This window comes from Nothobranchius furzeri, chromosome 12 (genome assembly GCF_043380555.1).
Source record: "Nothobranchius furzeri strain GRZ-AD chromosome 12, NfurGRZ-RIMD1, whole genome shotgun sequence".
NCBI classification, from domain to species: domain Eukaryota; kingdom Metazoa; phylum Chordata; class Actinopteri; order Cyprinodontiformes; family Nothobranchiidae; genus Nothobranchius; species Nothobranchius furzeri.
Window position 1 is genome coordinate 70,430,719 of NC_091752.1, and position 26,649 is coordinate 70,457,367.

The 26,649-nt window shown below is 45.6% G+C and overlaps 2 protein-coding genes across 3 annotated transcripts in view; both read right to left on the reverse strand.

Moving 5' to 3' along the window:
• The window catches only part of LOC107376217 (myosin-9), a 34,502-nt gene extending 33,573 nt beyond the window's left edge, over positions 1–929 (reverse strand). For both annotated transcript variants that reach the window (XM_015945207.3, XM_015945204.3), the window contains exon 1: positions 753–929. The gene's annotated coding sequence lies outside the window, so the exon portion shown is untranslated. The remainder of the gene's footprint in view (positions 1–752) is intronic.
• An 11,269-nt stretch (positions 930–12,198) lies between these two features.
• txn2 (thioredoxin 2) lies at positions 12,199–18,439 on the reverse strand. Its single transcript, XM_015945203.3, is given in 5 exon segments — positions 12,199–12,580; positions 12,582–12,644; positions 12,733–12,856; positions 16,012–16,286; positions 18,343–18,439. Coding segments are annotated over 4 exon segments (627 nt in total). The 5' UTR covers positions 18,343–18,439; the 3' UTR covers positions 12,199–12,415.
• Positions 18,440–26,649: the final 8,210 nt, after the last annotated feature.

Below are 26,649 nucleotides of genomic sequence, written 5' to 3' on the forward strand. Positions count from 1 at the left end.
ACCACACACACCAACCGCTGCACATCAAAAAAGTTCAGCTAGACTCGAGCCGGTGTTACGTAGAGATGTGTTCACTGCGGAAAACTGCCCCCATCTAGCTAGGGTCGGCTTCTGCTAAAACTAGTTTCTGACAGATCCCAGGAACTTCGTGAAGGAATCGCTTCCCATGCCTTTGGAAAATGTGACCTCATTTTCCTGTTGAACATCAGGCAACACCACATCCGGTTTACCGGGCATTAAAGTGACACAAAAAGTACAATCAAAGTTTTTTTTTTCTTTGTTGAGCAACTTTAAAATACATTTGTTTAAAATAAATGGCGGACAGGGGCTGGGAGGGGACCCGCTTTGATCACGGAACACATTTCGACGTACCACCGGTGTTCACGTCCACTTGAGCTCAGAGCCGTGTTCGGCGGCCTTTGCAGCCGCTCACCCGAGCGGACCACTTCCTGTGTCTACCGTTACTTCAGCGTTAGCTCCTCACCGGCGGCTACGCTCACACCGAGTCTGTGTTTGACCGGTGTTTCACGTGTGTCCGGTTACCGGACCGTGTCCGGTGTGGTTAAGTCGGGTAAAAAGCCGAGTTAAATCTGTGACGGAGGTCCAACTCCACCCAGCGCGGCTGAAGTTGCGGCAGCGACTCAGCCGAGCTTCCTGGTTCGCTGCACTTGCTGCTCGGCTCGCGGCGGCGGGCTGAATGAGTTCTAGAAGTCTCCAAAGCTAACGCAGAGCAGCTAAAAGAAGTGAAATACCTGCTGTTGGTAGCTGGTCGCCTTTCGCAGAGTGGCTATCACCAACCGGATCAAACTTCTTCTGTCGACAGCAGCTTCCCGGAGAGTTCAGACTAAACTACGCCGCTCTCTCGCTTCCTCCCTCTGTCGGGTTTTTTTTCCTCTTCCTTCTGCCCTCCCTCCCTCTCTCCCGCTGGCTGCTGACTGGTTCGCTGCACTCGCAACCCGCCGCTCCGCAACCGAAGCCGGGGTGCGGTCCTGCGCTAAGGCCTGCTTTTAGCTGCCACTATGGACCAATCACCGACGAGCTTTTTATAAAACACACACTTTAGACCAATCACGTTCCGATGGAGGCGGACACAAGCGGATGAGTGACAGCTGTTGAGCAGGGCAAACAGAAGAGCGAGAAACGCTGAACTTGAAAGAGTTGAGAGGAGGGGAGAGGGTGTACCGAAAAACCGTGTTTAATGAGCCTGGTATGCGCGTGCTAGGGGGTTTTATGGCCATACAAGTACCAGCCAGGCCCAGTTATCCAGGGTCTCCCTTCACGCGGTGTCTGCAGTCTGGCCAGAGGAACAGTAGCTGTGATGTTTCCAGCTGTTTTATATCAACGCTGCCAGGATTCAGACTAACCACGTACACGCTGACAGCTCTGAACTGTTCATGTCACGGCCGTGTTTGTTGATTCAGAGGGTCAAATAACTGAAAACGCGCAAAGAATTAAAATATTTCCTGTTGTGGATGCACTTTTAACATCTTCAGTTTAAATGATATGAATGCAACCACAGATGAACAACTCCTTGGAGCTTATTTTCAATTTAAAGAGCAAGTCACCCCCAAATCAACTTTTATTTGCTGATAAACTATATAAATGTGTGTCTAATCGTGCTGCAGGCACGTGTAGTCACTAGTTTTGCACTTTAGTGCATTTTAGTTACAATTTTAATTTTCTGCCTAAAACTGTCAGTGTTGTGCCGTTGTCAGGTAAAAACTCTGCTCTGCATTTGAATTTATATCTGCCATCGCTATTGGCTAAGAGGTGCCCTAGAACGTTAGCTGGTACCATATGATGTCACAATGTTGTTGTGAGCCTGTGTGTGTGTGTGTGTGTATTTGTTAGCTGCTCGCTAATGTCGCTAACCAAATCTATCACCCTAGTCACCCTAAAATTTTATGTCGGCTTTTGAACAACAAATCCTAATTTTAGTGCTATTGAACAGACTTTTCCTGGTGTTTTTGTACCACTTACCGCTAAACTCATCAAACTGAATGAATTAAAATTCATCCAGTTAAAATCCTTTACCTCAGAACCCTCCCCAGTCAAGTCAGGTGTGCCCCAGGGCTCTGTCCTGGGGCCACTCCTCTTCATAGTATACCTCCTCCCTATCGGTAAAATCTTCCGCAAATTCAATATCCAGTTTCACTGCTTTGCAGATGACACCCAGCTCTACATTTCCAGTAAGCCCAACTCAACTCTCCCACCATCCTCCCTTACACTCTGCCTCTCTGAAATCAAATCATGGTTCACCTCTAATTTCCTCAAACTCAACGGCAATAAAACTGAACTTCTTCTAGTTGGCACTAACTCCACCCTCTCAACATCTGACAGCTTTTCTTTAACTATTGACAGCGCCATAGTCTCCCCCTCCCCTCACTTCAAAAGTCTGGGTGTCATTCTCGACAGCTCACTTTCTCTTCAGGCTCACATTAATAACATAATTTGGTCAGCATACTTCCATCTACGTTCCATTAACCGTCTCCGTCCCTCACTGACCCCTCACCCTGCCGCCATTCTCGTCCACAGCCTCGTCACCTCCCGTATCGACTATTGCAATTCACTTCTTTATGGTCTTCCCAACAAACTCCTTCATAAACTGCAACTGGTCCAGAATTCAGCAGCCCGTATTATCACCAGAACCCCTTCCTTTCACCACATCACCCCGGTTCTCCAGCAGCTTCACTGGCTCCCAGTTAAATTCAGGTCCATCTTCAAAATTCTCCTCCATACCTTCAAAGCAATCCACAACCTCTCTCCTCCATATATCTCAGACCTTATAAGTATTCACACCCCCTCCCGTTCTCTCAGATCTTCTTCTTCCATCCATCTTGCGGTTCCTTCTGCCCGTCTCGCTACCATGGGGAGCAGAGCTTTCAGCCGCTCTGCTCCTCAACTCTGGAACTCACTTCCCCCAGACATCAGGAACGTCGACAGTTTTACCCTTTTCAAAACAAAACTCAAAACACACATGTTTAAATCTGCCTACGACCTCAGATTTTATTGAACTGTTTCTTTGTTTTTTCTTCTTTGGGATTTATTATTGTTTTATTGTATTTTATCACGTGTTTTCTGTAAAGTGACCTTGGGTGTCCTGAAAGGCGCTTTTAAACAAAATGTATTATTATTATTATTATTATTAAACGGCTGCACACCTGTGCCTTTTACAGCAGTCAAACAGGTGAGCTTGTTTTCATGATCAGGCACGTCAGCGGTGCATGGGAACCGCTGCAGGTGATGATCCTGTTGATGTAACACAGACACGAAATCACTCCTGACTTTTGTTTTCCTTTGCTCGTCTGTAAGGAATGTGTGGTGTTGCGAACGTTTAATTATTTATTAAAAAGGGAAAAGAAAGAAAGGCGGGGGGGGGAGAGAGTTGGAACTGAAATCTAGGAAACGGGCCTCTTGGATGACGATGGTGGGAAACAAGAGGTGATGTTTTGGTGTTGGTAAAGTCCACACGGATATGATGAAACTAACGTGTTTATTCCAAAGTGGTTTTGATCAGATCGCCTGAAGGAAATAAAGGCAGAGTGCCAACAGGCATGTCACGACCAGCAGGGACTCACCAAACAGACGTTTTTTTAGTTTGAGCAGAGAAAACCTGTAACTGCTCAGCATGAAAAGCAGAGAGACAGCATTAATCTGTCATTCCACCCAGAAGGAACGTGCTTCCCCATGAGTGATGGAACAAACAAACAAACAAACAAACAAACATGTGAAAATATTACAAACAAGGAAGAAGATGGTTTTACAGCATCATGCTTATTTTCTCTCTGTTTCTTTACATATTTTAACCACAATTGTCTGTTTTTTTGCACATTTTAAAAACATTTTTAATCATTTTCTAAATTCTTTTTTATATTTTTACATTTTTTGTTTTTGTGAAGCGCCTCGCGATTTTTATCTTGAGAGAGGCGCTATAAAGATCCTTTCTTCTTCTTCTACTTTCATGTAGGCATGGACGTAATTTTTTTTTGGGGGGGGGGGGACAGGGGGGACATGTCCCCCCCCACTTTCTCCAAAGTCGAGTTTTCACCCCTGCACTTTTTTCCAATACTTTATATTAAATTGGCACTGGTTGAGCTCTAGGACCAAGCAGAAAACAACCATTTGTGTTGAAGCCTGTTTCCCATTAGAACATACTGTAAAGACCCCCCCCCGCCCACACACACACACACACACACACGTGTCCCCCCCACTTCTAAAGAGAAAATTACGTCCATGCATGTAGGTTTTGCTGTTCCTCTGCGTTCGAGCCGGCATCTCGGAGCCTCCGTTCCTGACTTCTGCAGCCATGTCGTGTTAACAGAAACGCAGTAGCTCTTCCGCTAATTCCAACAATCGCAAAATCACATGTTTAATGTGAGTTTTCTATACATGCAAAGGTATTTAAATTAGCATTTGCCTGAACTGCTACAACCTTCACGAGAACAGAGCTGGGTGACGATGGCAGAGGTCTCCTTTCGTCCTGGACGAGCCGTTAGCCAGAACAGCTAAGATGCTAACAGATGTTTGCACCCACAGGAGCCCACGTCAAACGCCTTAAACCATCCCTGCATGAACACAACAAAACTATCATGTGTTCGCATTGAATAATGACGAGGAATATGAAAACTAATGCATGAACTCTCTTTTATCTGCATTCAGGATGAAACTTCAAAGAGAACAGCGAGAAAGCTAAAGCTTCAGAGACGATCGCCGGCTCTCTAAAGCAAACACAGATCTGCTGGGTTTGTCTGCGTCTGACAGTGAAAATGAGGTTTTGATGTAAAAACGAGGCTGAACACAAAACCTCCGCTCTGTTTAGTCTTCCCTGTCAGCTCTGCAGATAGCAGACGAACAACAAGACCTGAAACAAAAAGGACGCCACTTCTCATCAGATCTCAGCAGCGAGTCTTCTGTGATTGGTGCACACGGCGCTCGTCATCACCAGAGGAATGCGTGTTTTCCTTTAGGTTCAGCCGCCAGGAATCCATGTATGGAGAGCAAAACACAGACAATTCTGAGCGCCTGCCTGGAAAAATCAATAACCCCTCATTCCTACCCAAGTCTACAAAGAGCCAAAATGTCAGCGGAAAGGCCAAAGGTCACCTATACTGTGAGCAGGACCAGACGCTGAAAGACGAAGAGACAGAGGGGAAATAAAAGCCAGGAATTTAAAACAAACATGTGAACGTAACAAAAGTCCTTCAGGGTGACAAAGCAAACAAAAGTGATGCAGGTTCAAAAGGCAGGCTTGGATGACCAAATATGGACACTTCTGACCTCACCACGCCCCTCCCACTGACTTCCCTCGCCTCTTCCTCCCGCTGTGCTGGTTGTAACAGCAGCAGGGTGTGTCTGCTATCCAGGGTGTGTGTGTGTGTGTGTGTGAAGCCATTAAAACACTCAACCAGTAAGAAAGAAACCCTTTCAGTGACGGCGCGTTAAACCAGCGCACTCATCTACGCTTCTAATCACTCTTGCTGTTTATTCACGCGGGTGAATTCATGTGTGACCATGCAGGAGTGTTGGGGTGAGAGCGGGGCAGCTGGGCCCTCGTGTGTGAGTCTGGGTGATGGGATCTGCGTCAGACCTGGGAGGGAAGGGGCTGACCCAGATCTCCTGGCTGCAATCTCTTACCTGATGTTTATCATGGCCTACTGCCAAAAGGCATGGTGCTTTTTCATTGTGTGTGTGTGTGTGTGTGTGTGTGTGTGTGTGTGTGTGTGTGTGTGTGTGTGTGTGTGTGTGTGTGTGTGGACTGATTTTATTACAACATTTACAAAGTAATCCATGGACGAACATGTACAGCCGATTCATTTTTGGAGAAAATCCCAAAAGCCCGTGTGTGTAAAGCGCCCCAGAGTCTTACCCCCCCCCCCCCCCCAAGGTGCTTCACAACACAATCAACCATCCACTCACTCACACACGGGTGGCGATGAGCTTCACGTACCACAGCTGCCCCGGGGCGCACTGATCACTGGCGTCGCCGGTCCCTCCGGCCAGGCGGCCATGACACTTTTACAGCAGAACACACCAAAAGGCTAGAATGCGTTCTAGATGTTCAGCTGAACTCTGGTGTTGATGTAGTTGAGAGTCGTGCCCAAACGATCTTCAGAGTGCTTTGGGTCAACATCTTCTTTTAAAGAGCAAGTTAACAGAGAAGATGTTGTTTACTTATTTCTGAAATATGACTCAGTGTTTCCTGCAGGCTGAACATGAAAATAGTCTCCTACACCCATCTCCTGCTTTAGCTTCTGATAGAAAATAGTCTCCTCCACCCATCTCCTGCTTTAGCTTCTGATAGAAAATAGTCTCCTACACCCATCTCCTGCTTTAGCTTCTGATAGAAAATAGTCTCCTACACCTATCTCCTGCTTTAGCTTCTGATAGAGAACAGACGGTGAAACTCTAGGATAGAAAAGCCTGACAGATCTACATCACGCTGTCACTAACATTCATGGACTCACCCATCTGGACTCACGACGGGGAAGCTGTTGTTGGTTTAGCGTCCAAGAAACAGCAGAGAACGTCTCTGCTAGTAGAAGCTAACTGTTAGCATTAGCAACTCCACCACACAGCAGAACTCCTCCAGGCTCGTGTTATTTACGGAGATGAAACATCAACGTTGCAGAGTCGTGTTGCTGTTAGCCAATCAGAGGAGAGATGTCTGAACATCAGGAAGTAAGACTCATAACATCCTGCGGTTTTCTGCTCTCCTCTGGCTAACTTCTACTTTGTGAAACAGCAGCGCCAGAGCCCCCCCCCCCCCCCCCCCCCAGAGACTGACTCAGAATTGATTTATTTATACTTAAGACCACTGCAGATGTGTTGAAAAAACAAATGAACTTGGTCTTTAAAATGTTAATATTGACCTTTGGAGGTCATGTGATCATGTGTGATTGTGATGATGATGATAAAACTCCTTCATTTCTCAACATAGGAGTTTAAAGTCTGCACGGGGGGGTGTAAACGCTGAGCATCGAGTCGCCAGGGTCTCCATCTTCACACAGCCTCTCGACATCAGAGGTTGCTTATCGGCTTTGCCCAAGAGGCCAGCACTGTTTATGAGCTGTAATAACCGAGTGGGTGTCTGTTTGTTGTCTCATCCCGCTTCCAACGTCTCTGTCCTGTCCTCACCAATCAGCACGCGGGAAGTGCTGATAAGATGTGTTGACTCACAGAAGCGAGGAATGTGGGGTACAGGAAAACCCGCTCATCCATCATCTGGACCGAATCCTCACTCAGAGTGATGTTGTAAGCGTGTGCAGGAGGAGACGATGGCGAGCAACAGTGGCTGCCTTTGTCTGCGCTGGCTCGGTGTTTGTCTGGAACGGAGCACCGACCTGACGAGGTGCAGCGGTGTTGTGTGTTTAAAACCCAAACACGGCCTCAGATTTACTATCAACGCTGAATCCCCTCAGGTCGGTTCAGATCCGAGTGTTGCTACACATTCGGGTCTGGCTCTCACACCCCCATGTGCTCAGATCTGAGAGCATTACTGAAGCATTTGGCTCGGAGAGGGTCGGTTTCATTTCAAACCACCACCGAGCAAACGTGGGCAAGCACGAAGCTCTGAGGGCTGGGACAGAGTCGGGAGAAGGATCCATGCCTCTCGGCCTTCAGCAGCTCGGGCAGCAGCAGCTGGCTTCCCCTGTCTTCGTTTTTGCCTTATATGGTCATAAGAGTGGTTGGGTGAGAGAGAGAGTGAGCGAGGGTGGAGGTGTGGTCTATTGTTTTTGGCGGAAGAGGTGTAGGGTTACGTGAGGCTCTTGAACCTCTGGTGCTTGTCGTCATCTCCTCAGTCGCCCTTTTCCTCTGTCTGACAAACACGATGACTAGATGGCATGCAGACAGAGAGAGAGAGTGTGTGTGTGTGTGTGTGTGTGTGTAGCCTTGTAGCTTGAATCCTAAAGCCTTGAGGTAATGGTTAAGCAGACGGAAGAGAGAAAGTGCTTCTCTACAGTAGACGGTGACGCCTGAAACCTCAGCAGGAATGCTTCCCATTCTCCTCTCAACAATGACTCGGTGCATCAGGGCCAAGTCGCACCTGAACGAGTGGAGGAACTCCCCCAGCTCCGTCTTCACCGTCTCGATGATCTCATCCACGCCACAGCCGCTCAAAGAGCCGAGACTGACGAAGCTTTTAATGAGCGGCCTGAAGGCCTCGCTCATGATCCTGTCAGCTGTGGGCTCCGTAATAACACGGTGGGCTGGGACGGGAGGCTGGGAACGTTTCTGCTGGGAAAGTCACGAGTCTGCAGCTCCTGTCCACTCCTGCCTCACCACCTGACTTCTCCTGTGCTCTGATAGGCTGCGTACAGCACAGGTGTAAGCTTTTCCTCCTGGAAAGGTGCCTTTAAAAGCAACCTGTCGTAATACTTCGCTGTTAATTCGTCACCCTACCCACTGATAAGTCCTATCATCTGTAACCATGGCAACTTGACAACAAAAGAAAGAAATAAACAGCTCCATAGGTCAGTCAGACAGAAGTCCACTTTAAAAAGGAAGAATCAGCATGAGCGTTAGCTCGGAGTTTCACGATGTTTCCGTTCTTTTACGGGTTCGGCTAAACGTGTTCAGACAGAAATTACTCAGAACAGAGACGAGACTCATAAATGGAGGTCACAAGACCTCTGAGGATAAACTCCACCCACATTTTACACTAAATTAAACAATTATACATCGAAACAAAGACGAGGCTGTCTGCTTTCTCCTGATTTGTCGAAAACTTCTGATTATTTTTCTCGCATCCCGACAGAAGACACACCTAAGACCCCTCTGGCTTCCAGAACTCCATTTTTCTATTTTAAAGAGCAAGTCACCCCTTACAAGAAGCGTACTTCACTCCCTCTTCATGTTTGAAAAATGCAACAAATGCTGTTGCCTAGCAGACCGAGAGGGTGGAGCCACTAACAAATACACACACTCACGACATTGTGACATCATAATGTACCAGTTTACATCATAGCATGCCTCTTAGCCAATAGCGGTGGCAGATTTAAATTCAAATGTAGTGAAGAGTTTTTACCTGACAACGGCACAACACTGACAGTTTCAGGCAGAAAATTTAAATGTTACCTAAAATGCACTAAAGTGCAAAACTATTGACTACACGTGTCTGCAGCACGATTAGACACGCATTTATATAGTTTATCAGAAAAAAATAGTTGATTTGGGGGTGACTTGCTCTTTAAATGGGAAGGGATGTGTCTCAGAATAGAAAATCCCATTATCGTCCCTCAGGGGGAAATTCTTTGTGGTGTGTCAACAAATACCGTAGAAGCATAAAAACCTGCAACCCCTCCACTGTTGTGGAGCGGGTGGGTGTCTCCACCCGCTTAAAGAGCTAGTCACCCCAAATCTATTTTCTTTAGCTGATAGACTATACATTAGTGTCTAATCATGCTGTAGACAAGAGTAATCAATAATTTGGCGCTTTAGTGCATCTTAGTTCAAATTTAAAGAGCAAGTCACCCCCTACCAGAGTCTTACTCCTCTCCCACTTCCTGTTTGAAAAATGCAACAAATGCTGTTGCCTAGCAGCCCGAGAGGGTGGAGCCACTAACAAATACACACACACACAGGCTCACGACGACATTGTGACATCATAATGTACCATCTAATGTCATTGTGTACCTCTTAGCCAATAGCGATGGCAGATTTAAATTCAAATGCAGTGCAGAGTTTTTACCTGACAGCGGTAACACAACACTGACAGTTTTAGGCAGAACATTTAAATTTGACCTAAAATGCACTAAAGTGCAAAACTGTTGACGACACGTGTCTGCAGCACGATTAGACACTCGTTTATATAGTTTATCAGAAATAAGTTGATTTGGGGGTGACTTGCTCTTTAAATATTCTGCCTAACACTGTCAGTGTTGTGCCCTCTTCAGGTGAAAACTCAGCACTGCATTTGAATTTAAATCTGCCATCGCTATTGGCTAAGAGGTACCCTATGACGTTAGCTGGTACCATATGATGTCATAATGCTATTTATCTTCGTACTTCGTGGTTTACTTAGCAAGACTTGGCTCATGATAGTGTTAGGGCGAGCTACAGCAGGGTTGTTTATGACAGTTGTTATTCCACTTTCAACCAGTAGGGCGGAGAAGCGGGAAACCTTTGGTGTTAATGTTCTTGTTTCAGTTGTTTACATGTCCTCCGGTATTGCCCCTCCCCTCTACGCTCACCATGCCAGAAAAACAAGCTCTATGATTGGCTAAAGCCTAATTTAAACGTCTCAGTCAGCTCCACGAGGGAGAGACGCGCACGGACGGAGACGATTTGTCCTCTGACTTCTCCGTCTCCTGGGGAGTGTTGCAAAGCAATTCCCCGCCAGGACAGCAGAGGGCGTAGCGCTGTTCTGTGGTGTCCTGTCATGTATGCGGCCCAAGATTGTGTTTATATTGTGTTTTGTTTCTTTTGTATTTAAGAGTTAACACGGACAAATGTGGCCCTCATCCTCCTCCACCTCTTCATTCGCTCGCCACCTCTGAACCCACGTTTCCCGAATAAAACGCTTGCTGCGCATCTTTTCACTCCTCCAGTCACGGGGGAATTAAACGTTCATATTTTTAGAGTTTTTCAGCGAGGTGTTCTTCAAGCTGCTCTGTGGTCCAACCTCGGTTCTTGCGCTGCGACCTGCGGTCTTCAGCAGAATGCACTTGGAGAAAGTTCGCAGTAGGGGTCGAGTGCGTAGGTCACAAGCGTGCAAATAGCCGAAGTGAGACATCAATTGCATCATCGATCGCAACGCATGCCGGGATGCTGGTCGCAGTGAAGCTTTTTTCAAAAACCTTTATTAACAACTTTCCAACAAACAATAAAGCAATCGTTTGAAATAAATTTAACTTCGATTGCTGCTTTGTTTAAAACATTCAGAGCATCGACTCATTGTCCTAAAATGAACTAATTTCATTAGAAAATACATATTTTCAGAAAAGGAACCTGAGCCTTTTCTCCCGCAGCAATGACGCATCGCTGCAGACTTGGGTGAAGTGCAGTTTAAGGGTGCAATGAGGGCGTGGTCAACTTCCACACCTGAGAATCGGGACACCCTACGCGCTCGCACCCCTGGCCGGGAACGCGCAAATTAAGGGTGCCAGTGTTGGGATTGGGCCTTTTGAGACAGAGGCATCCTGACCAATCACAAGCTTGCTTGTTTAGAAAAGAGGGCTCGGCTCCGTCTGTCCTCGCGAGCCCGTCGGAGAGCCCTCGAAAGGACGGATAATGGCGTTGCGTGCGTCCGTCCCGACGCAGAAGTATAAGTTAAGCTTTGGGCTGCATTAAAGCAGTAATCCAGAGTTTTCCACCTTTCAGGAATTATGAAGGATTTTTCAGAAATCCTTAAAAGTGATAGTCTAACTAATGCAGGCAAAACATCCATTTTATTTTCCTTTGGATCAATGACAGCTAGAGCTCTGCCCCTGTGTCCCCCCCCCCCCCCACACACACACACCATGCACAACAAACATCACAGGAACTGAACGTTTGACCTGTTTAGTTCAGCTGCCATCTACAGAGACCTTTCAGAATGAGCTCTGCAGGTTTTGCTGGGGGCCTGAAAGCCCCCCCTCCCCCATCTAAACATCATGTAAGACTTTATGGATGAAGCCAAAAACGGCAGGAGGTTCTAGATGGGCCCCAAAATTTACAAGCCCAGACTCCTTTCACTGGTCAGCACATGCACTTAAAGGCTGCAGAGCTGGCTGGGAGCATTACTGACTGTGTAGGTCCTCCTGGACTCCGCCCCTTTTGTCCAGAAACTACAGTTACTAGTCAGGAGAAGCCTTTGGGTGCAACTCGTGGTAAGAAACTAGATCTTCTTAAAGTAGCAAGAGACATTCACACAGTTCTCATCAAGGCTGAAGCCCAGAAGGATCACAGAGGAGGATTTATGGATCAGCGTCAAAAGAAACCGCCTAACTCCCACATTCGTTTCCTTACCAACCACAAAGAAAAACTATCTGCAGCTAGATCTCATCTCATCTTTTATTTCTCCACGCATCGTGTTTCTGGTGCAGAGCGCTCTCCGTAATTAACTCAACTCGTTTTTCTAATTGCTGCTTGACTTCAGTTTCACAATCAGGATCAAGGAGACAGCGACAGACAGAGACGACCCCCCCCCCCTTCCACGTGCTTTGATGTTAGGAAACAGCACCCTCTAGTGGAGGAAAGCAGGAATCAGATGACGTCGTGTCAGCATCATAAAGTTGTCTTTTATTATCATTTAAACGTTCTCCACTGCTAAAACTATAATCAGAGGTGTTTGTTTGTCCTCCCGTAGACGTTTACAGAAACAGCAGCACCGCTGCGGAGCTGTCGAACTCTCAGATAAAAACAAAGCTGCTTCAACACAGCTGCAGCTAACCGGCTAAAGAAGACAAACACCCATCACTGGACAGAAGCTGCGTGCCTACTGACGGGCGTTTGTGGTTACGGGTTTGCCAGTTGGCACTACGGCACAGACTGCCAAGTGTGCCAAACACCACCAGATCAGCCGGGGGAAGGAGGAGGGGGGGGGGGGGTTATTTTCCAATGATTTTGCTGAGAAACGAGTCCAGCTGATCGTCGTCTTTGATGCCCACAAAGCGGTCGACGACGTCGCCCCCCCGCATGGCGATGACTGTAGGCACGGCCGACACCTGGAAACAGACAAGTCCCACCGAACACATGAAGCTCCAACATGAATGGTTTCACGGCAGGTAAAGGTGTTCCGGCCCGTGCTCTCACCCCGTACTCAATGGCCAGGTCTGTGTGGTCGTCGATGTCTACTTTCGCCATGGCAACGCGACCTTTCTGTTTAGCCACGGCCTTTTCCAACCTCGGCCCGAGGATCTTACAGGGACCGCACCACCTACAACCAGAACCAGCAGAAACGGGTCACATTACTGCTACCATGAAGAAAACACAGACAGACAGGAAGCTGGTGAGAAGCTTTTCATCCCACTGGTATTTCTTCTGTATTTATTATTATTGTAACTGAGGATTAAAGACATTTTTACTGAACACAAAATTAATATTTGGTCCACTTCCATAGCGGAACTTCCTGTGATCCTTCACAATAAGAGTCTTAAGCGTACAAATGTACATCCAAACTCATCAAGCTTAACGAGCAAGTCACCCCCAAATCAACTTTTATTTCTGATAAACTATATAAATGTGTGTCCAATCGTGCTGCAGACACGTCTAGTCAATAGTTTTGCACTTTAGTGCATTTTGGTTACAATTTTAATGTTCTACCTAAAACTGTCGGTGTTGTGCCGTTGTCAGGTAAAAACTCTGCACTGCATTTGAATTTAAATCTGCCATCGCTATTGGCTAAGAGGTACACAATGACGTTAGCTGGTACCATATGATGTCACAATGTCATAGTGAGCCTGTGTGTGTGTGTGTGTGTATTGTTAGCGGCTCCGCCCTCTCAGTCCGCTAGGCAACAGCATTTGTTGCATTTTTCAAACAGGAAGTGGGAGTGGAGTAATATTCTGGTAGGGGGTGACTTGCTCTTTAAAGAGACCGAGAAGGCGGAGCCACTAACACACACATGTACATGACATTGTGACATAATAATGTACTAGCTACCACCACAGTGTACCTCTAGGCCAACAGTGGTGGTAGATTTAAACTCAAATGCATTTCAGAGTTTTTACCTGACGACGGCAAAACACCGACAGGTTTAGTCAGAATATTTAATAATATTCTAATATTCTAATAATATATTAAAGAGCAAGTCACCCCCAAACCAAGTATTTTTTCTGATAAACTATATAAATGTGTGTCTAATCGTGCTACAGACACGTGTAGGGCTGGGCGATATGGCAAAACTAGAATATCACGATTTTTCCAATATTTTATCACAATTTCGATTTTATCACGATTTTTTATCCATGAATAGCATAACTTCAATTGTGTATTAAAGAAGAGAAACATTGAATAAACAAACATTTATTCATATTAGGGATAATCAACACAGTGCTAACACACTTATATTTTAAACTCACACCAGAGATGATAAAAGTCCTGAGAGAAACAATTACAAAAATCTGTTTTTCTCGTTTTTCAAGTAACTTAACATAAATTAGTATCGTAAACATATTTAAAGTGCAAACATGTCAATTGCAAACGTATTGTGCAAACATTAACTTGTTCAAAATACTATGTAGCTCCCAGTTGCTCATGTAGTGGATAGTTAAGCTCAAATACGGCTCTGATGTGCGGCTGGACCAGAGATCGCTTGTGGTAGCAAAAAACTGCACATTCTGAATATTTTCTGCAACTCTCACTTTGCATTCAGCGTACATGCGTGGAACGGCGGTGTTCGAAAAATACTTGCGGCTGGAAAACTCGTAGCGCGGATCCAATGTTTTTATCAAGTTCTTAAATCCCGCTCCTACTGTTCACACGGGACACAAATCTTTAACCAAGTGGTACGTCACTGCATCGGTCACGCTGTTCCATCGTCTGCTGTCTCTGTCGTAGGGAGGGAGTTTTGTGTTTCTGTTAGCGTTTGCTGCCTGGAAGAAGCACTAGCCGCTGTAGCCGCAGACTTTTTAGCTTTAGCTGCCAGCTGGCTCTCATTGTATTGTTTGGGATGCCTTCTTTTCAAGTGATTAAACACGTTTGTGGAGTTGCCATCACTTGCCTTGACGCTCTCCTTGTAAATGACGTTTCGCTGCTCTTTGTCGTCTGGTGAAAAACCGAACCAGTTCCATATAACGGACGAGGCGTTCCTCTTCGGAACGAAACCTCGCTGTCGCTCTCAGCCGCGGCCGAAGCCATGTTTGTTCACACACAGGTGAAAACAAGCGGGGCACTAATATATTACTATGACTCACTCTGATTGGTTAAGGGTCAAACAAAGGCGTGTCATTCGCCGGAGGTAAGTTCCCTTTTCATTCAGAGTCAGAAATTCAACAGCAGAGCTGTGAATCGTGATAAAAAGGTCTCTCAAAAATGACAGACCGTCAGATGTGTAGATCGTAAAACGGCCTAAAATCGTCATATCGCCCAGCCCTAGACACGTGTAGTCAATAGTTTTGCACTTTAGTGCATTTTTAGTTAAAATTTGAATTTTCTGCCTAAAACTGTCAGTGTTGCGCCCTCTTCAGGTAAAAACTCTGCACTGCAGTTGAATTTAAATCAGCCATCGCTATTGGCTAAGAAGTACACAATGACGTTAGCTGGTACCATATGATGTCACAATGTCGTTGTGAGCCTGTGTGTGTGTATTTGTTAGCGGCTCCGCCCTCTCGGTCTGCTAGGCAACAGCATTTGTTGCATTTTTCAAACAGGAAGTGGGAGTTGAGTAAAACTCTGGTAGGGGGTGACTTGCTCTTTAACTAAGATGCACTTAAGTGCCAAATTATTGACTACGTGTGTCTACAGCATGATTACACTCATTTACAGCTTATGAGCAAAAACAGGTTGACTTGTGGGTGACTTGCTGTTTAAAACTCGAGTAGAGTTCTAGTAAAAGTGTTTTCAGCTCCCGTTTACCGAGTGTCACATTTTCTGTGCACCTCTAACATTCGACACACATCACCAACGTCTTCTTCGTTTCTTTGTAGCATAAAACATGATCCTACAGTAAATGAACCATTTGTTAAATAAAATGAGCAGAATGAAAGGTGAATTGAACATTTTAACGTTCATTTCTCGTTATTCTGTAAGTTTTATTTTCAAGAGAAAGCCTGGGCTGACATTTTCCACATGATCCGTTTACTTTCAAACAGAATCAGTCGGGGTCTCAGACGAACAAACCTACGACGCCAGGATGCTGTCGACAAGTTACTGTAACAGCCAATCAAAAGCCCACGTTTTGACCTTCCAAGGGCCCTTAGCAGGTCACACGTGTTGCCGTGGGAAACAGGAGCCTGTCCTTTAGATAACCTCTAAGGAGAAGCGTTGCTTTTTATGAGAAAGACCCCGAGTTGAGAGAATAAAACCCGCCAGCATTAACGTTTACATCCCAGTGCTCAGCAGAGCCACAGCACCAAATCCAGAAGTACTCACTGTGCGTGGAAGTCGACTAGGACAGGCAGCTGGCTGTTGATGACCCTCTCTGTGAAGTCCTCGTTGTCCTGAACGTTGAAGGAGACGGCTCTGCAGGGGGTGTGACGAAGACTCTGAGTTTGTGACGGGGCCAGGAAGGAGACCCGACTCGGGACAGGATGAAGGGAGGTAGAGAAAGAGGAGGGGATTGTGACCGTGGATGGTGATGACGGGAGGCGGCGGACATCTTTCACAGAAAGCGCCCACACTCGACGCAACACCAGCCTGTGTGCCATCTGAACAAAAACACGGGAAGTAAGAGTTCAGGGATGCTGAAAACACAACCAGCTTCTGCGCCACGTCCTTCCCGCTGGTTCAGACGCCTCGGCCTGCCCAGGTACAGGTGCCGATCGGGTCCACGTTCATCAAAAGACAGAAAAGGATTCTAATCTTTTAATATTATCCGGTAAAATGAGACGAGTCAGCATTAGCAGATCAGAAGGAGACGATCTTTGATAAAGCGCCTGTAGATAAAATCTGGAGGTGCTTCAAAAAAACAAAAACAAACAAAAGATTTAAGTATAAATTTTTTTTTAAAATGATTAAAAGAAGAAAAAAATGTAAGGAAAAGGAGAGAGAAAATGAACAGGAAAGAGGGAAATGAGTGGATCCCGGGAAAGGCAGAATGAGGAGAGGGTGGTGACGAAGGTCACGCAAAAGTCTGAACAGGTGAGTTTTCAGCAGCTTTTTACCGGAGACGGCGGTACGGGAATCAGAAACGCTCAACACTAGAATCAGGTTGTGTCTAGTAGGGTTCCGCGATGTTAGGAAAACCTGCGATATTCCATAACAGTCATTAATATCGCGATGACGAGATTACTTGCAGTGAATAAAAACTTAACTCAGGAACAAAATAATCTAAAACAAAAAAATTCAAATATTCTAAAAATGACAAAAGCAAAAGATGTGAGGAAAGGGAAAAAGAAAATAAACAAGAAAATGAGAATCAGCAAAAAGAGCAGAACTAAGCTAACTCAGGTGTTTGCTAACCATCAAAACGAAGAGTCGTCCGCCTCGGGGGCGGGCCTCTGACCTATGGGAACCCACCCAGTTGGCCAAATGGGTGAAGAGCTCTATTTGATTTGTTAAAAAAAACAGCATGCTTGCATTTGATTGACAGAATGAATTATGTGTAGCAAACATTTGAGCTGACCATTCATTGCAATATTTATCCGTTCTTTGCGATATGCATATTGCGCATGCTGATATCGCGATAACGATATAATTACGATTTATTGTGCTGCCCTAGTGTCTAATCTACATAAGCGTACTAAACACCAAAATAAGCATTCAAATGTTTTAAAAATTAATAATAACTATTACCATTATCTGTAAAAGTCTAATTACTGAAATCTGAAACTGGGAAACACGACTTCATCATGAACAATTTAAAAGTTTTAAACAGTTTACGTTCCAGAATTAAATGACCTGTTATCTGTAAGTTAAAGAGCAAGTCACCCCCTACCCGAGTCTTACTCCACTCTCACTTCATGCTTGAAAAAATGCAAAAAATGCTGTTGACTGGCAGACCGAGAGGGCGGAGCCACTACCAAATACACACACACAGGATCACAACAACATTGTGACATCATATGGTACCAGCTAACGTCATAGTGTACCTCTTAGCTAATAGCGGTGGCAGATTTAAATTCAAATGCAGTGCAGAGTTTTTACCTGACGAGGTTTAGGGTTATAGGCTGAATATTTATATTTTAACTAAGATGCACAAAGGCCCAATTATTAACTACAAGTGTGTACAGCACAATCAGACACTCATTTATATAACAGCATAAAAAGGTTGATTTGGGGGCGACTTGCTCTTTAAAGAGGTTTAGAGTGAGAAAAAACGACACTTGTGATGTGTGAGTTGCTTTTGTAGCAGCTAAGCTAGCAAATGTCTTCTACTCGGCTTGTGTTGCTCTGAAACCAAGTCGGAAGGAGTTTTGTGTGACACCGCCATATTGGCGAGTGTTGTAACTCCAGACGTGACCCCGAAATAAAGACTCACATTAAAGCGTTAAGTCTGGCGCGAATTTCACGTCTTTGTCCTCCACTTCAGTCTGGACTGGTGCTCCGTAATAAAATAATCTACCGGCAGCTCCGTTAATCCACGTTACGAACGACTTTGTCCTCTTCGTCCTCCTCCTAACGCAACCCGGTTTCCTGTCGACGTAACACACTCACACACACACACACTTCTGACCAAATACCGAACTCTCCTCAACGCCCCTCACACACACACACACACACACACACACGTTGTTACCTGACTCCGGACATTTTGACACTTACCTCGCTTGTTTAGGTAACGCCGAATCTGACTCACAGCGGAAGTGCTTCCGTTTTAAAGGGACCGTGCTCATTCCTTCCGCCTGCAACAGTCGCTAGTGTCGCCCCCATGCGTACGGACGTGGTCCTTCACGCTACGTGAAATAATGTCTTTTTATTCTTTAGAAAAAATATAAACACGTTTTTAACAATGTAAATAAGTATATTTAACTAATATCCCATCCACTGTAGATAGCTTACTACAGTTTGTGTTCTTCTGCAGCTCGAGCAGATGAACCATGATCAAGGTCTTCTGCTTTCTTAAACGTTTCCAAACCTTCACATGATGCTGTTTTATTAGCATTAAATAAACGTCAACTTCACATAACAGAGTTGTTGGAATACCTTCACTTTCAAAAACAAACATTGTCATTAACAGCAAAATGTAGCACAAAGTGCAACCAAGACGTCCTGCAGGAACTCTGCCGTGGGTGAAAAGCAGTGGAGGCTCCAGACATGTTTTTCTGCAGGTGCTATGAAGGAGCTAGTCTTTTTATTGAGGGTGCTATGAAGGAAGTGGTCATGTGTACCTATTGTTCTCTAAAACACCTTCAACACTAGCAGATACACATGCGTGCACAACACCTCAACAACACCTGAAACAATCATTAATGTACATCATAAACATATGAACAATCGCTGACTTTTCCATGAAATCATAAACACACACAGCCACACAGAAAACCATCTATAGTGTTGCAAGGTTAGCTAACGTTAGTGTTAGCATTTCCAGCGGCTAAACCCTGGACTGCTGCGGCGGTTGAGGGTTGACGCTCTTCATCCAGATCCGTAGGATTTTGTGGGTCTGAGATCTCTTCCAAACATTCATTCGTTTCTGACTGAACCCGTGGAAACGTGGGCAACAAAAACCGATCCATTTTACCACTAGCTCTACCTTTCACTCGTTCGCAGGTGGAAAATGAGGTCAAAGGTTAACATCAATTTCCCGTTTTGGTTTCAGTTTTTACTATCTATATGATAATTTACTGATTATTTTTGTTTTGTATGTTAAATGTTATCACATCCACACGCTAAATTAAAATTAAATTAAAAAAAATCTAATATTTACTTGGGGGTGCTTATGGGGGTGCAATGACTAATCCAAGGGTAGCTATAGCGCCCCCTAGCGCCCCCCCTGGTGCCGCCACTGGCGAAAAGGCGTGTAACGCTGCGTGAACCGCTATGAAGTTCTGGAGATGTAAGCTATTTTGCATGATAGACCTCTTTCCACGCTGACATCAGTGCTATTGTCAGTGTGTGCGCTATTCCCAGATGCACATTTACATGTCTGTGTCCTTCATGCCGTTGTTCTTGGAAACTAAATTTTCATTTAATTCTAATTGCTGAAGTTTAAAAAAGTGATTAAAAGAGACTCTCTGTGTAGTGCTGTTATTTAGATTATCTGCTGTTACGCTCATTTAAAACCTGCAGTAATTTTAAGAGGTGTGATTTATTTTGAAGGAATCTACTGGAAGTGCTCTTGTTTTTTGTCTTGTTTTGCATCATGAACTCTTCCTGTAGCAACAGTCTTGACCCAGCAGAGGGCAGACAAAATCCTTAATCTCGGAAGCAAGAGGACGGAGCTGTCATGTTTCCATCCAGCTGACCTAAATAATACATATAAATCCCCTATAGACAGACAAGAGTATGTGGCCATCAGTCAAACCAAATGTCAGATTAAAGAGCAAGTCACCCCCAAATCAGCTATTTTTTCCTGATGAACTACATAAATGTGTGTCTAATCGTGCTGCAGACATGTGTAGTCAATAGTTTTTCACTTCAGTGCATTTTAGTTAAAATTTTCATTTTCTGCCTAAAACTGTCAGTGTTGTGCCGTCGTCAGGTAAAAACTCTGCACTGCATTTAAATCTGCCATCGTTGTTGGCTAAGAGGTACCCTAGAACTTAAGCTGGTACATTATGATGTCACAATGCCGTTGTGAGCCTGTGTGTGTGTTAGCGGCTCCGCCCTCTCGGTCTGCTAGGCAACAGCATTTGCTGCATTTTTCAAACAGGAAGTGGGAGTTGAGTAAGGATCTGGTAGGGGGGACTTGCTCTTTAAGATAAGGAGGCCAAATATTCTCTATAATCAAGGCTAAAAAGAACAAAAGTGTAGCACCAGCTTTCAGACACTGGAGGGCAGCAACTCCCCATCTTCCCTTCTTCCCTAAACGCCGTTGGACACCAGAATGTTGTTCTGTTTTTTGCCAGCAGAGGGCGCAAATCCCCCTTCTTTCAAGACAACCAAACGCAGTTGAAAAAGATTTAGAGGAGGTGTTTGTGATGTTTTTAAGTCATTTTTTGGTGTCAGGACGAGGAATCCGATATGAAATGGAGCAGAAAATCTGAGTCATTCTGAAAGATCTAGGTCAGAAGCCGTTTTCCCAGTAACTAGACAGGTTCATGCTGAAACCCAAAGGAGATTCTGGCACGGTGCTGGGGTCGAGCTGTGTCAGACGCACAAAAACTGTCCCCTCATAGAAAGGCTGGGAGAATTAAATTCATTACTTATTCTCAGAAAATGTGAGAAAACAGCCAGAACTCTCAGATCAGACCTGACTTCTCCTCTTCTCTAAATATTTACTACTAGAGAGTTGTTGATATTTTAGAAAAAATAAACATTTTGTTCCTGTAATAATAAAACTTGATAAAAAGTATGGATATTTTATCAACCGGACGTTGACATCAGCAGAAAATTCGTTTGAAGTCAAAATAAAAACTAAAGTTCAGAGTAAACGTTCAATGAAATGTCTGAAAAGCTGTTTAAGCCCACGTCAGGTCAAAGGGAGCTGATGGCTTTTAAAGCAGTTTAGATCAAGTTTTTCATGTAGAAGGTCCAAAGAGCCGGAGCAGAGCTGCGGTGACTGGAGAGGACCTGTTTGCTCGTTCAGCTTCAAATAGACATGAAACACACCAGGATGATACGTGTGTGTGTCCAACAGCGGTGCTAGAGCTAAAAGGCAGGATAGAAGTGTTCTTGTTGGAGTCTGACATTGTTTCATGTAGTCTGTCCCGCGCTTGGCGAGCTGGAATCTGGTCACCCTAGGACTGGGGCGATTATCAAGTTAACAGGATGGGACCTGGAGACAAATCTGTAAAAAAGGGAAAAATGCTGTTCAGCAGGCTCTTGTAGTTCAAAGCTGATCAGTATTTCACGTACAGTTTGTTTTTGTCATTTAAAACGTGTTTTTGTAGCTCTCCTTTTCACAGAGAGCGTGCAATAAGTTGTTTAATTAATAAACAATTGATAGAATATGAATGTATGGATCAGTAGTTGGGTTTTGCATCCCGGTGAGCTGGAGTTCCCATCAGCAGCAGCGTCCTGCATCCAGACGGCGTCTGACGTCGAAGCAGCAAGGAAACAGGCCAAAGCAGAGACGAACAGGTCCCGTTTTCTTCCTGATGAGCCCCTCCTGGTTCCCGAAAACTCCTCCACCCTGTTCCTGCCCGGACACGCCCATCCCATCCCGGCCGGTACCAACCAGCAGCAACAGCTTATCCTGAAGTCCCGACTGACGAAGAAGGTACCAGAAACAGAGACGTCCCAGGCTGGATAGATGGCTTTGTCCCTCAGGACTGTTGTTGAGGTTGTTTTTCTGCAGGCCCCCTCCAGCAGAGGGCGCTCTCCGTGGGGGTGGGGTGGGGGCTCGGCTGGGGCCTGAACAGGGTGCTGCTCTGTGTCGCTGCTGCTGAGGTGGGATCAGAAAACACACAGACCTTAGTCCTTGCCAGCGCTCTGCTCACACACCCCTCCTGCACGTGTTTACCCTCCGACGCTGCGCGGCTGTTTGTGAGTGAGGCCCTTTGCTCCTCCGCCCCTCCCCGCTCGCTGCCAAATAAACATTGCACCGGAAATTGCAGGGATATCTGGGATTTTTGAGGGCTCTCGGTGGAAAGGAGAGGGCCGCAGAACAAGGCGTCTCTCTGTAACACCTTGGTGGTGAGAGGAGGGGGAAGACAGAGGGGAGGGTGCGACCCCTGCCAGCGGATGGGTGGTGGGCACATCCACCGACCAACTGGTGAAGGTGACCCAGTTTCCTCTGACCCCATCAGGGAGACCTCAGACGAATGTGACGGCTGACTTTGTTTGTCATCCACGGTGGTGAGCAGAACCGAGGCAGATGTTCAGAAAGCATCCGAACACACACACACACACACACACACACACACACACACACGCACACACACACACACACACACACACACACACACACACACACACACACACACACACACACACACACACACACACACACACACACACACACACACACACACACACACACACACACACACACGCGTTTCTTGGCAGCACGAGTCTGGAACACAACAAACACGGGTGAGTTTTCACGACGACCCCCAGCACAGATCTCCATCTTGGTCCAAACTCCTGTTCTGTTTATCCGACCCGGCTTCGTTTCTCCATCTCCTCACGTGTTCTGGAGCCACATTAAACATCTCTCTCTCTCTCCCCTTGCTCGCCACCAGCCTGTAATTTACGTGCTCCTCGTGCACGCCGCAGTTTGATTATAGCCAGAAAACCCAAATCCAAAGCAACGTCCCATGTGTGGGGCTCGGACCACGCTTTCTGCTGTTTCTGCAGCTGCTGGTCCCCAAAGGTCTTCACGGTGAGCCAGTGTGTGTGTGTGTGTGTGTGTGTGTGTGTGTGTGTGTGTGTGTGTGTGTGTGTGTGTGTGTGTGTGTGTGTGTGTGTGTGTGTGTGTGTGTGTGTGTGTGTGTGTGTGTGTGTGTGTGTGTGTGTGTGAGATCCACACCTGCCAACTCTATGAGGTGTTTGAGGATGTGCGTATAATCTCCCTTCCTCCTTTTTCCTGGGTCTTACACCGATCTGTGTCTCGGTGTTTGGGAAGTCAACAGTGGAGTTCCTGTTTTTAGTTTAAAAATAACTTTAGGGCTTAAATTCCCGGCCCCTCCCCCCTCTGGTCCTTTCTTACAGACACACCTTTAAACATGCTCTCTCTCTCTCTCTCTCTCTCTCTCTCTCTCTCTCTCTCTCTCTCTCTCTCTCTCTCTCTCTCTCTCTCTCTCTCTCTCTCTCTCTCTCTCTCTCTCTCTCTCTCTCTCTCTCTCTCTCTCTCTCTCTCTCCTGTGCACTGGGACGCCGGTGACATGTGGGCATGAGAACCCCAGATGTGGTCTTGTTTACATTCAGAAAACATAAAACCTCCAATTAAAAATGGCTTCGGTTTTAGAAAGTGCACACAAATAATGGTTTTACATTTTATTTCTAGTCATTAACCATCAATCAACCAAACTACAGCTCAAAGTACTTCACAGATTAAAATCACACCATAAAACCCATAATCCCATTATTTCCCCATAAATATAAAAATAATTATGACAGTTGCCCCTCCCCCCAAATAAAATAAAATCCCACAACCCATTTCCTAAGGAGCATGCACCCACACACACACACACGAACAACATACACACACATAAAACTTTAAAAAAAAAATAAATATATATCATAAGTAAACACTGGGCCGAGTTCAGATGGATTAGGTAACGAATGACACGCCATCAGGTGAGCCATCTGCCTCGGTAGTAGTCGATCGACGGCAGCAGCAAAGGCACCTGCCCAGGGCTCCCAGGGAGGTGGGGCGAAAAAACCCCACCACCTAAGCACTCGCGAGGCAGAGGGCCCCACCGGCACGAACAAATAAGTAACATAAAAAATAAGAGCTAATATGGACAGTAAAATCACCAAAAAAGTGATTAAAGATAGTAAAAGACTAAATGTCTAATAAAACTGAAATATAAATAATAAAATGAAAATGAAACAAGTTAAAAACAGATATCAATGTAAAGCTATGGTAAAAAGGTGAGTCTTAAGCCTGCTCTTAAAAACATGAACGTTCTCTGCGGCCCTGAGCTCTTCTGGCAGCCTCTTCCAGAGACGAGGGCCATCGGACGCCTCGCCGTGGGTGTGTGTCCTGACCTTTCCAATCACAAGGAGACGGCTGCCAGAGGACCGCAGAGGCCTCGAGGGTTCGTAAGGTAAAAGCAGTTCTGAGAGATATGAAGGCCCAAGACCATTAAGGCACTTAAAAACCATTAAGAGAACCTTATAATGGATCCTGAAACATACGGGGAGCCAATGCAGCGATTCTAAAACTGGTGTAATGTGCTCCCGCCTCCTGGTTTTCATCAGGACACGAGCTGCTGAGTTTGTAGAGGTTGTAAAGCTGAGATGCTCTTTTAGGGGAGAGCAGAAAGCAGGGCACTACAGCAGTCTATCCTACTGGTGATACAAACATGCATCAGCACTTCCGTATTGGCCCGAGAGAGGATGGGGCGGACTCTGGCGATGTTCTTTAGATGATAAAAACCTATTTTGTGATGTTTTTTATGTGTGGGTCAAAAGTCAGCTCAGGGTCAAACATCACACCCAGGTTCTTCACGTGTTCAGAAGGATCAAAAGACAAAGATTGTATTTTTGGTGAAAGTTTCTCTCTCTGAGCCTCAGGACCGATGACTAAAACTTCAGTTTTGTCCTGGTTGAGCTGGAGAAAGTTCTCTGCCTTCCAGGACTTGATGTCTAAAATGCAGTTTAAAAGTGCGTCCACTGGCCGTGTGTCATCAGGAGACACGGAAACTGTGTGTCATCAGCGTAGCTGTGAAAATTCACCCCATGTCTCCTGATGACCCCGCCAAGAGGGAGCATGTAGAGATTAAAAAGCACTGGGCCTAAAATTGAACCCTGGGGCACACCACATGTAATCCCATGAACCCTGGAAGACGACAGAAGGAGCTCAGGCAGGTTCGTGTTATTAGCTTTTAGTTCGTTGGCTAGCAGGCGTCCATTCTTGCATTGGAGGAATGAGTCACATACGTTATGGCGTCTGATAAATTCAACAGGTATTACGCAAGCCTGGCTCACCTGTTAGCTGAAAGCTTAAGTTAAACGCAGCTCGATGTTTCAAAGGAAATTGTCATGGTCTGCGTCTGTGTCTTCCTTCATGTGTCTCCTGATGTTTCTCCATCCCTCTCTAGATTCCCTTCTGTGTCTCATAGCGCCCTCATGTGTCTTTTGTCTGCGTCTCAGTTAAAGTGTCATCTTGTTACCCTTTTAAGATCATTCCTCCCAGGTCAGCTCCAGCCTCTTTGTCCTCAGCTCTGAGTATGTGTGTGTGTGTGTGTGTGTGTGCGCATGTCCTGCCCCCTGTTCGGTGTTTGTGTGTGTGTGTGTGTGTGTGTGTGCATGTCCATTCCCCAGTTCCGTGTGTGTGTGTGCATGTCCATTCCCCAGTTCCGTGTGTGTGTGTGTGTGTGTGTGTGTGCATGTCCATTCCCCAGTTCCGTGTGTGTGTGTGTGTGTGTGTGTGTGTGTGTGTGTGTGTGTGTGTGAGTCCTTCCCTCAGTCTTTAGGTTTAGTTTTTGTGTTTTAGGTTTAGCTGTCCTCCTTTGGTTCTGTTGCCCCATTTAGATAAATTACTGTCACCTGTCTTCCCTCCAGCCCTCACCCCACACACCTGCTGCCATTTCCCCTAATTACTCCTCCCTGTGTATTTAAGCCCTGTCTTGTCTCTGTCTTGTGTCGGTCCATTGTGGTATTTCTGTCAAGCCTTCTCTAGTCTCTAGCTTTTGGAACCCGAGTCTTTTCTAGTCTTTAGTATTTTGTCTCTAGCTTGGAAATTGGATATTTTTGGACTTATTGGCTCCCTGCCTTTGGATTTATTTTTGTTTGTTCTCAGCTCATCCAAATAAAGGATATTTTCTAATATCACCATCTGCCTCGTGTCATCTTGGGTTCTGCATTTTGGGTCCTACCAACACCGAAACGTGACAGAAATGTCCGAAAGTCAGATGTTTTTCTCAGGTTCACTTTCAAACAAACAAACAAACAAACAAACAGACGTCTGTTTCCTTTTTAAAGAGCAAGTCACCCCCTACCAGATTGTTACTCAACTCCAACTTCCTGTTTGAAAAATGCAACAAACGTTGTAGCCTAGCAGCTCGAGAGGGCGGAGCCACTACCAAATACACACACTTACGACACTGTGGCATCATAATGTACCATCTAACATCATAGTGTACCTCTTAGCCAACAGCGATGGCAGATTTAACTTCAAATACAGTGCTAGATTTTTACCTGACGACGGTGCAACACTGACAGTTTTAGGCAGAATATTCTACTTTTAACTAAGATGCACTAAAGTGCCGAATTATTGACTACACATGTCTACAGCACGATCAGACACTCGTTTATATAGTTTATCAGCAAAAAGATGTTGATGTGGGGGTGACTTGC